The sequence below is a fragment of the Siniperca chuatsi genome, linkage group LG21 (assembly GCF_020085105.1).
Source record: "Siniperca chuatsi isolate FFG_IHB_CAS linkage group LG21, ASM2008510v1, whole genome shotgun sequence".
NCBI classification, from domain to species: Eukaryota; Metazoa; Chordata; class Actinopteri; order Centrarchiformes; family Sinipercidae; genus Siniperca; species Siniperca chuatsi.
The window spans coordinates 10,776,633-10,788,351 of record NC_058062.1 but is presented as its reverse complement, the minus strand read 5'-3'; the positions used below and the strand labels follow the sequence as shown (position 1 = coordinate 10,788,351).

The following is an 11,719-nucleotide window of genomic DNA, read 5'->3' as shown; positions in this document are numbered from 1 at the left end:
CTGGAGGCATTATTGAGAGTTCAAGTGGCCAAGCTGGTTCACATTTCAAGTTCTTTATATGGCGCTATATGCTCACTGACATCCTTTGAAATAGCAAAATTAGCACATCTGACCAATTGGTGATCAAAGCTGCAGTTTACATAATGCAGTAATGACAAAGCAATGCAAAAAGCCATTCACTGGGACTGTTCATACTACCTACATTTAAAATGGAGATTTGCTCAAATGAATAAGGCTAATAATAATTGTATTTGCGTGAGTGTGGACCAATTCGGCTAGTAAGGGAATTTGGTATATAAGCGCGAGTCATATTTTCTTGTTTACAAAATGATTTAAAACATCCTCATTGAGACATACTGTTGGAATGTGTCCTGTTCAGCCTGTAGTTGATCTTTTTTTAAATAATATATGTTTTATTTCAGCAAGACTAAAGAAATGAATCATCATCTGAATTGAATTAATAATTGTGCTTTCATCCAAAAATATCAGTGTACAGTTGTAATAATATGGTCTTTTAGGGAACAACAGAGAGTAATATGCAGGGGACCTTAAAAAGCTGAATGAGCAGCATCATGGAGGGAACCTCAGTGCTGACTGGCCTTGATAATGTGGCTAGTGCAGGCTGCATTCTCCTTGGCCTGACTTATGCCCTCCATTTTGGAAACTGTGCTTAGTGGCAACTTTCTTGGGATACTGAGTACATGTGTCAGTGCTGTGTGTCTGTATGTAAAGCTCAGTTAATTATGTTCCAGAATGACTTTTGAATTGGAGCTGTGAAGGTTTTTAAGTTAGCTGCATTTTCTAAATGGCTAAACTGAAATTTTATGGAGGTTAGGTATTTTGGAAACTGATATTAAACACATTACAGGGTCAAATTGCAATTATTGTGTTTACCTTTGATTTGGTTTACTGCAGTGTTACAGGAAAGTACTGATACTGAAATGAATTAATGTATTTGGTTATTAAACATAAATGACTGAATGTTAACATTATGAAATTAGTTTTTCAGTGTAATTTTATTTGATAAATATTGTGTTAATGCTAACTAATTATTTGATGCAACAAATGCAAAAAGTTGGTAAAAATTAAAACAAGTGACTATTACAGCTGATGCAACCCAGTGTTCACAGCAATTCTCTCAAATTTTACTCAATTCAATCAAGTCTGATGTAATTCATATGCTGACTTTAATAAAGTTGGTTGAACTCATTTTCTTTGCCTTTTCATGTAGGCCCTATTCAACTTTTAGAAAAATGTTCACTAGCTCCTGCTTTTTTTGAGTTACCTTAAAGTAATACTTTTTAATATGATTTCAAATGAATCAAATTCATAATGTAGGCCTATACATATAAGGCTATTTATTGGGTTTTGATCCAGTGTCTTCTGTGAGATAAATTTCTCAAATGGGGGGCTATATGGCATAAATTCTATTCTATTATATTGTCAGTGTCCAGACAACTTACAGACTGTATGTAAAATACGCTATAGGTAGATGGTTGAAATCCAGTAACATTAAAAAACTAATTAACAGAGAAACAAGGCATAAAGTAGTCCAATTAGGCTAATAAACTATTATAGGTACCATCAAAGCAATTACACATCTATTCAGGAATATTATTTTGTCTTGATGCCCCCTGTCCCTGTGTGGTGGTTTATTATCTGGCAATCATATGCCACCTTGTGGCCACTGTAGTGAAAACTGTGTAGCTACAAATCTACAGTCTTAAAAAAAAAAGAGGTGCGGCTGATTCTAACACATCTATTTCCATAGAAGCCCTGCCCAGTTATGACGTAATTACGAGTTACGTCAGCACGTACGTCTATGTCAGGATTTACGTCGGTTCCGGGAGACGCGTTGGCAATTTCCTAAACACAGAGTCACTTTAGTATCATCTGAGGCTAGGGCCGGGGAGAGGAGTGTGTGTGTATGTTGGATGTAACACCGGCTGGAAGGTGACCTGCTGAAACAGAAGACTGTTGGACACCGATTTGACATGAGCAGGTACCGAATTTAACTGTGAAGATGTTCCGTTTTGATGTGTTTAGTGTTTGACCTGAGCTGTCGTGTTCAGCCGCGGCGTCTGTGTGAATACCGAGATGACAGCTCGAGCTCGGTTGATTTATGCTTCATATGGTATTTATTTAAAAAAAAAAAAAAATGTATCTGGTATTTTATGTTTTCTTTTAACAACATGAAGCGTAACTTACTGTTTGACATTTACCTAAGCTTCTGTACTGTCTGTCAAACCATGCAGTATCTATATCGCATATATCCACACATTGACAGCAGCGTTTATTAGCTACCTAAATTACAACCTGCCGCTGTTCAGACGAATCTAGCCTGATAAATTTAAGTTTGTTTATTTTCAGGACTGCTTTAGTTTATGATTTTCGCAAAAATGTGCAGATTGGCTGTAAATGACTGTTATTTGTGATGCATTTCACTTGCAATTTTTATAGTAAAACCTCCTTTTGTTGTTTTTTATGATCGCTTTGATAAAATGTATGCTTATTCTGAACCTCTTGCATTTCCTCCTGCACACAATAGGCCAAAATATAGGCCCAGGTCAGGGGAACACTACCACCACACCCTGTAAATTTGTAGGTCTGATTATCGTTTACATTACAACAGACCAATAAGACTATAGAGAGGTATTTTCACCCGTCTCATAGGCCCCAGTATAAAAATGTGACTACATCAGTGTCAGCACTTGAGCTCTTACTAAGCACCTAGTCATCTGAGACAAATGAGGATGTAGAGACAAGAATCAGGGAAAGGAAACTCTCTTCACTACCTTCCCCTGTCTGTAACTTCCAGATGGCTCCACAGTAAGTGGAGTGTCACCATCACCATCTCTGCTGGCTATGGGCCCGGAGTGTCCAGGTATTGTTACAGCAGACAAATAGATCCATGGGGTCAGGATGCTGAAATGAGAGATAGCAGGAGCTGTCATTTGTTCTGACAGAGTCTCAGCACTTGACCTGTTACGTGATGTCACTTAACCTTTTCGTCTCATTTTAAGTGATGTATTATGTTACCAGTACAGTGCCAGTCTGTCCTCATCTCTCCTAAATATGTGAAATAGCTTTGGTAGGGGTGTATCTCTATTGCCCCATTTGATTTAAGCATCCTGTCATTGGTCAGTGGCTGATAAATAGCCATGCCTTTTTTTTTGAGGGGATGATTATCCTGATAAGACCTTTAATCGGAATCACCATGGAAACACTTTCCTGTCGCTCATGCCTTGTGGAGACCCACAAGGACCAATGGAAAGCACCAGATCCCATTCAGGCCATTCAGCATTATAACAAATAGAGATCTGCTATGTTTGCTAGATTACCTGATAATTCTGGTGTCTGTATATAATTAGAGGAAATTCTTTGGGTTGTTCCCTGGAGTGATTTGAAGGTTCTCCTCGGTCATATGATACAACTAACATATTATGTCAGTAGCAGCCTGGGAACATTTCCTTCTCTCCACCCTTTATGGTATTTTGGTCTCCAGTTTCCTTTGTGATTTCCAAAGTAGTGTACATGAGGGGCTTGTAGCGAGTAAATTGTTGATGACGCCATGTCAGAGGAATGTTTAAAGGGAAGAGCAGGCGGTCTGGCCTCTGAGTCTAGACCACCTTCTTCTTGGCAAGGAAAATAACTCATCCTCCTCCTTGCCTAAACCAGGCGAGTCTGGTCAGAATATAATAATAATAATAATAATAATAATAATAATAGCTACAGTAACATATACCATTAGAGTTTCTCATTTATATAACCACTTTTTGTACAGACAGTTTTAACAATAATCAAACCAAATTCCTCAAGCCGTATAAATAACTGCGTAGTTTGCTTGACTTTCAGTCCAGCTGAGGGGTTTCCTGTGCTACATCCACTGGTTGTCTGACCTATCTGCAGGAAATCCTGATAATCTCTGTTTTGGATTTTGAATATTCCTGGAGCTACAGCAATGGGGGTGTCGTGTGCAGCAGCTGTATTTCCCCCACACAGAACACACACGGCGGTGTGTTTAATAATTTCCTGAAACCTGCCTTGTCGGTCCTCATAGATCACAGAGTGAGGCAGAGTTTATTAGCTCACCAGAAAAGAGGAACAACCGTCTAGTAAAGTGTTATTTCTGCAAGCAGGACGGAAGATGAAAAACTTTTAACACTTGGTCAAAACTTCAGAACTAGGCAACAGACAACTAACAGACAACTTTGATCTATTTGGCATTAGCCACACTTAATTAACAGGATAATTAAGTTAATGAATTAGTTATGTTGACATTGTATGAGTTGAGCTGTAAGGTTAGAAATTTAATGAGGAGGATGCACACTTTTACTGGGCACTGGACACATATCATCAAGACTATTCAGTCATAGAAAGGCTTGCCATGTTGTCTACTCAGTCAGTTTATCGAAACGCAGCTTCTAAAAGATTTTGGGTACTGTAGTCAGTGATTCATGAGTAATTACGGACGACATGACCTCAGAACAGCAGGGTGACATGGCCAGGCCGATCTGGCTTTGTTTGTCACTTTCGAGTAAAGACGGGTCTGTTCTGTTATATTCTCCAGTGAGGAATGAGGGAAATTTTATCTTGATTTGCCTGGTTGTTCAGCTCTGAGATAAGAAGGGAATGCATTGTGCCAGACTCTACATGCCAAAGGATGCAAGTAGTGAAAGTGTTGTACCATGTTTGAGTATGTTGCATGTATTTTTTATTTTTTTTACTATCCAATGCCTGTCCTGCTTTTAATCTCATGAGCACTAGCCTTGCATCATTTCCATATGTACTTTAAGCTAATGGAAATGGCTGTGAGGCTAATAAATATGTCCCTTTAATCTCCAGGGTGTCCTGACATGGACAAAGAGATGATTCCCAAATTTTCGTCAAAGGATGAGGAAGTTGATTACTGGAAGTCCCAAGCCCTCAAATATAAAAAAAAGTAAGCAATGTGATTTACTTTTTAAATGACAAGTTAACATATCTGAATTTCTTTGCTGTGTGAACTGTATAACTTCTTTATCCATGTTTAACATCTTGTTATGATCAGTCATGACATACTGTGTACATATGGCTAAAGGATAGATGTTCTGTTGTGTCCTCAGCTTTTTGTACATGGACAGTATTACTGTTTGCCTACTAAACTCATTCTTGCAAATTGGGTTATGTAACCATGTGTCATGTTTTATTTTGTGATCTGTGTTGCAAAAACGTTGAACCAAATATCAGATAGCAGCAATCCCCCATATGAAATAAACACTCACAGCTCTAAATAGCAGAAAGCCTACTTTGTTTAAAAAGTTGTAGTTGCTCACTCTTATGTAACAGGCAGATGCTAATCTGATCACATAATAATGTTCTAATTATCTTTAATCAGATGTTTTCAAAAGTTTTGTGGATGCGTCTCTGTTTAAAGTTTCAACAATAAAACCCTGTGTTTAGCCTTATAAGGCAAATGACCAGACAAGCTTTATGAAATCAGTGCCCACAAACAGCTGTGGCTTGCTCAGGAGGAAGTGACTACATCTTTGACTTCTTACACAGAAACTACAGCCTACGTTAGGATAGGCAGCAGTTGTGCATGTGAGTGTCGTTTAAATTGAACTTTGTTGAACTCAGCCTGTCTTTCTTTTCTATTTGTGGAGTTGGGCCCCATCATACTCTCAAAGGAAGTGTGAAACTGCACAGAGAGGGTTAAAGTCCTTGTGGTTTTCTAAGAAATTCCTGCTGTGGATACATAGGGGGGAAAAAAACTTCAACTCATGGAAAAAATAACACCAAGTATATAGTTCACTATGGCATGTTTCACACATGTTTTTGTGCATAGGTTTTCTCAGGATTACTTTTACAGTAAACCACTCACATGGCATCATGCAGTGTTTATTAGTTACCTATTGAAAAGTTATCTCCCTGACGTGATATTTTTAAACTTGCCTTTTACCATTTTGTTGTGACCAGGCTCATACAGTTTATTATTATCACTAAAACATTTAATAATGTGAAATGCACTTGTATTTCCTGCATTCACACATTAAATATTAATGTTCACACATTCTGTGTTATTTATTGCTGTTCTATGTCACACATACACTATTGGTCATTTTAAACCATGAAATGCGTGAGAGAGGACAAGTCTGACTGTTAAACAGGGAAGTTCTAGGACCCGGTGTGCTGGTGAAACAGCCACTGTGACGCTGGTATGTGTGGAACGACCCCGGCACAACAACTGATTCATGGATTCCAGAGTTCTGTGAGGCCATTATCCCAGCACCAGTCACCTGATCTCAGAACAGCGTTAACCACGGTGTCATCGTGTGCGTGCACACCCTTGACAGGCCAAAAAAACTAGGGAGCATTTAGATTATATAAACTCAATTACCATCAAATTTATTTTACCTTCCTATTCCACATTGAAATGTTTACTCAAATGAATCTACACACGTCAGAACGTAGTTATGAGTTATTGTGTGTTTGTGTATTGTGTTTTTTAGATTCTCTACATGGGTTCAGCCCTGAGAAGCATGTCCGGTTTCACACATCCGGTTTCTCAGCCCATGTCCCCATACTGTTTCTGTGCCCTCTCATTTTCTCCTCACCTCTGACCTTTTAACCTTTCTCTCACAGCTGAGGATGCACGACAGCAGGCCTTCTTTTCAGAGCTACTTCTGAACAACCTACTGTCACAGTTCAGCTGTCTTTTTTTAGAGCTGTATATGTAGAACGCTTAACTCGACAATGCTAAGCCATGCACTGTTTCCTGTTTGGCAGAGTCAGGATTGAACGTTAAAAATCTACAAATATCTGACTGGCTTTTCATGCAGGTTTATTTCTGGCTATTGGAGATAAAGCTACTAGAACATGCCTGAGCCTGGCTCATCCTACAGGACAAAAGCCAGTCAGTTTTCTAGAGCTCATGCCCGCGGCCATTCAGCCAGTCAGCTATACAGAATTGAATGGTGGACGGTGAACAGGGTAGCTGGTAATTGACAATGATTGTTTATGTTTCCCCACTGTGTCTGTGTGTGTACCATCCAGTTGCCATGATGCCCAGGAGGAGCTGCAGGAGTTCCAGGAAGGGAGCCGGGAGCTGGAAGCAGAGTTGGAGGCACAGCTTGGCCAGGCCGAACACCGCCTTCGAGACCTCCAAAGTGAAAACGAGAGACTGAAGAACGAGATGGCCAACCTCAAGGTAACTGGGCCATGCGACTTGCCATGTAGCTTATTTTGGGATTCAACTTGCTTTTATGGTCTATGGTTTAGGACTCCAATAAACTAATATGTGGTTACTTAAGAGGTTATCTGATCTCTGTTGCATCCTGAGGACAAGGTCCTATGTCTTATTTGTATGTTAGGTCTTAATAAGGCATGCTCTTAGGTAATCCTCCAGCACTCCTTAATTGGATGTCAGGATAAAGAGGAAGAAAATAGAAAACTACAAGGACAAGTCTGGTCCTTAATCACTGCAGGCATGAATGGTAGTCAAGAGGTTTTTTTTGCGTGCTTGTATGGTGATCATTACCATAGTTACATAGGAAATTACAGTAGCCACTGTACACAGAGCAGAAAAGTATTGTGATTTTTCACATGGCCCAACATGTGAGCATGCTTGCAGCAGCTAATGCTAAAAACTAACTGTGTGAATGATCCAGAGATGCCTCAGCAAAAGGACATTAAAGTGGATTTTTTTCCTGGAACAATCTGTTTGATGTCCTTGTTTCTCTACACACACTCACTCTTAAGCTCTTTTCTCTTCTTCACTCTATCCATCTCTATCAGGAGAAGCTGGAGCAGCAGTATGCCCAGAGTTATAAACAGATTTCTATGCTAGAGGATGACCTAGGCCAGACACGCAGCATCAAGGAGCAGCTCCACAAATACGTTCGAGAGCTTGAGCAGGCCAACGATGACCTGGAGAGAGCCAAAAGGTCAGACTGACACAGTACATTTTTGTTAATATATATCTCGTAAAACACATGTAACACAAAAGCTTACAGTAGACTCTTAGATTTATTTGATTTATAACACATTTAAGTTATATTGGTGCAGCTGCCCTTGTTTACTTGTTGGTAGGTTATCAGAATTTGGAGAAGACAAGTTAACAAGTCACCAAGTCAAGATTATTTTTTGATCATGATTTGAACATAAATGGGCAATATCCCATGTACTTTTGTGAGACTAATAATTCACAGACCACAGAGCGTAAGCATTTAAAAAGTGCAGAATGAGAGTTGCATTTTTATTTTATGACATTCTGGCGATTGATCGTTCGCTAAGCCCCGCCCTCCTTAATTACTATTGCTATGCCTGTAAGCTTTCTGTTCTTGCCCGGGACATCAATGAGAACTGTGGCAGATTTACCGTCTAAATTCTTTGTAATTTGAAATTTAAACAATGGGTGTAAGTGAAAGCAGGCTTCTCATTTCTAGCCGGTGACTGTCAGTTTTGCTGGTTGAAATGGCAGCCATCACTGGGAGATTTTTATCAGCTGTGGCTAGCTAGCTAATTAAGCTAACATTAGCTCAATGAGCTGATTTGAAAAGCAACAGACTTTGACCAAATACTAACTAGCTAAGTTACACAGTGTAAGTGCTAACACTAGTTGTGAACAGGGCTTTTTTTAACGTAACCCGCAACCTCACAAACTTATGTTAGTAGTTAATGATGTGCTTCTTGGCCTTGAAAGTATCTAACTTTAATGCTCTGTTACTACTGTAGGTAACTTAGTAAGCTAGTTAGCTGTAAAGCTAAACACATAGTACCTAGTTACGGTTGCTAAGCAATGATTGGATAATCGCTGTTCGATGGAGGTGTTTAATTGTTTTGTGGGGCCCTGGGGAGATGATGTATTCTAACTGTATTTAGATTTTCTGTCAACCGGACCTTCTGTAATGTTCATAAAATGCTTTAATAGCTGTGCCCCTCAACCTCTGTGCAGGGCAACAATAGTGTCTCTTGAGGACTTTGAGGGCCGTTTAAACCAGGCCATTGAGAGAAATGCCTTCCTGGAAAGTGAGCTGGATGAGAAAGAGTCTCTTCTAGTATCTGTGCAGCGGCTGAAAGATGAAGCACGAGGTAAAGACAAAGTACAGAAGAATCCATACTGCCCTTTTGCAGGCAATATGTCACATGTGTAAGAGTTAGTGGAGGAGTATTTCATGAGTTTGACTCTTATCTTCTGCAGACCTGAGACAGGAGCTGGCAGTACGGGAGCGGACTACAGACAGGATGTCAGCACCCAGCTCACCCACCTTAGACATCGACAAGATGGATTCTGCAGTACAGGCCTCTTTATCCCTCCCAGCCACACCTATGGGAAAGAGCATAGAGCACCCCTTCATCAACTCAAAAGGTCAGGATAAATTACTCACACTCTTTATTGCACACGTGAAATAGGAAATTAATTGATTTGTATACTAATATTGACTTGTGTGCTTGTGCAGCATTGACCAATGGCTGTGGCAACTCATCCCTCACTCCTTCTGCTAGAATCTCAGCTCTTAATATTGTTGGTGATCTCCTGAGGAAAGTTGGGGTGGGTATCATTCCCTTTAATTTAGCACATAATTACATTATCTTGTTTGTATGGAGGATTTGTTCTCTGTATGCAAACTCAAACAGTGCTGTATGAACAGTGTTTCGTCCAGGACAAACAGAAAGATGTTTATGATGAGGCTAAATACATATTGTATTTGCTGTTTTGTGACTAGGCTTTGGAGTCCAAACTTGCCGCCTGTAGGAACTTTGCCAAAGACCAAGCAGCAAGAAAAAATGTCTCCAAAGACAACAGCACACTCATCAATAGCAATGCCACCAAGTTCTCTCACTCTCTACATACCACTTACTTCGACAAAACGTGAGTCTTTTAGCAAGTGGTTTTGTTCTTCCCCTTGCTACTTGTCTTACTGTGCAGAAAATTATTTGTGTGTTATACCAGGTTTTATGCATATTTGTTTTTGCCCTGTATCTTTGTCTGTTTGCTAATATTGTACATGTCCATGTGGCAACTGCAGGACTGTTAATGGATTGGACCCCAGCTCCTTGACCTCCATGACAACATCCAGAACTGTGTCTCCACCAGGCATGCTGCCTCTGAGTGTGTGAGGTGTCCCCACACCACATAAACCTCTACTGAAACTCCTATCCACCCAACACAATGTGGGAACAGAGAGGACACTTGAAAGACCATTGCATTGTGTGTGAGTGTATGAGTGTGTGTGTGTGTGCATGCATGCAAGAGTTTGAAAGGGAGAGTGATGTGTGTGTTTGCCTGTTTGGGATTGTGCATTTTTGAACGTAATGGTTGAAAGAGAAGTTTGATTATACATTGAACTTGCCTCCAGTTGCAGCTCTAAATGCGTCTGTGAGTAGGTGCACAGTGATGTGTGCGTACGTTCCTACCACATACTTGCATGTGCCTAAAGCTGTACTGTACTGTACTCATATGAATGTCACTGCAAATGCATTGCTCTGTAGATGTCAACTCTGAAGTGGCACCGTTATACTCTTAGTTCCACTGTTCATCTGAAAACTACTATCCCTGACAAAAGGTCCTTAACAGACCACAGCTTCCTCACAACTTTCTTTTCCTCCTGTTTTTTCACTTAAAGTACACAGTTAAACTAATTTCAATTTAGAATGTATTATATTTAAAAAGGGATATGTTCATATTAACTAATTTATTCACAGTATGCTTTAAAATGCAATGTTTCTTATTTGCTATTTTCTTGCATGTGTGCATATGTAATGTGGGGCTGGGAGAGGTAAAGTTGGACCCCATATTCATGACTGAAGTGAATGTTGATCGTTCAAAGCCATGTAGCCTTAGTACAGTCGTTCCTCTTGTTACTGGCTACTTGCTGTAATTCATTTTGAAGTAGTCTCCATGTTAAAGTTTGGGAATATCAGCTGGTTCTGTCCTCTGGGTTAAACCTGCACTTAAACAAACTGCTCCTCGCAGGTTTCGCTGTTTTCCTCTGTGGACATCCATTGACATTTCGAGGGAACAGTTTTGCCTTTTTTTTTATGTTTAATGTATAGATTTTTTTTGTTCTTGTGACAGGCTCATTTACCTCATTCTGATGTAATGGAAAATATCCACGGTGAATTCGTAATATGAGTAGGTGGATTTGGCTTTATATAACTCACACATAAAGATACACAAAGCAAAACAAAACTGACTCAAGGATCCCTTTTGAGACTGTTTGTTAAATTTGGCTGCCGTATGTGAATTCATGGTCCATTGTGGCATTTGTGTCATGCAGCATATTTGCCAATTATCTGTTATTGTGTGAACTTAATGTTAATTTGACTTGACTCATAGATTTTTAGCAGGTTGGATATTGGCAATGCATTCATATTACATACCAAAATTATGTCTAAATCCATTTTGCCCACATATATCGCCCTCTCATAGACCTTTGTGTCACCATCTTGACATGTTGAAGCATAATTTGAAGCCTTTAGTATTCGTTTTTATTTGATAATATAAGATGTCATTATGGGCACTCTGTGAGCCTGTTACTAAAATGTGTTCTACAGTCAGTGTATATAGCTTGTAAGGATGGTAATTTTGCCTACCACATTTGTACATACTGACTTTAAGGTCCTATTTATTTCAGATTCTGTATGGCATGTTCAGATAATTAATGGTTAAAGCCATTGTATTATGATATAAAATTGTTTGTCAAAACTGTTTAAGTAAATAAAGATTGAGATGACA

General features: G+C 39.4%; 1 protein-coding gene across 2 annotated transcripts; it reads left to right on the top strand.

Annotated features, from left to right (window-relative positions):
* The first annotated feature begins 1,839 nt into the window (after nucleotides 1–1,839).
* ndel1b (nudE neurodevelopment protein 1-like 1b) lies at nucleotides 1,840–11,719 on the top strand. Of its 2 annotated transcripts, XM_044181862.1 has the most exons (9): nucleotides 1,846–2,002; nucleotides 4,846–4,942; nucleotides 7,036–7,189; nucleotides 7,777–7,925; nucleotides 8,936–9,072; nucleotides 9,182–9,349; nucleotides 9,441–9,532; nucleotides 9,708–9,853; nucleotides 10,011–11,719. In XM_044181862.1, the coding sequence occupies exons 2-9, from the start codon at nucleotides 4,857–4,859 to the stop codon at nucleotides 10,099–10,101; spliced, it is 1,023 nt and encodes a 340-aa protein (XP_044037797.1). In that variant the 5' UTR covers nucleotides 1,846–2,002; nucleotides 4,846–4,856; the 3' UTR covers nucleotides 10,102–11,719. The 2 variants fall into 2 exon arrangements, with proteins under 2 accessions (XP_044037798.1, XP_044037797.1); XM_044181863.1 differs by lacking the exon at nucleotides 4,846–4,942 and having other exon boundaries at nucleotides 1,840–2,002.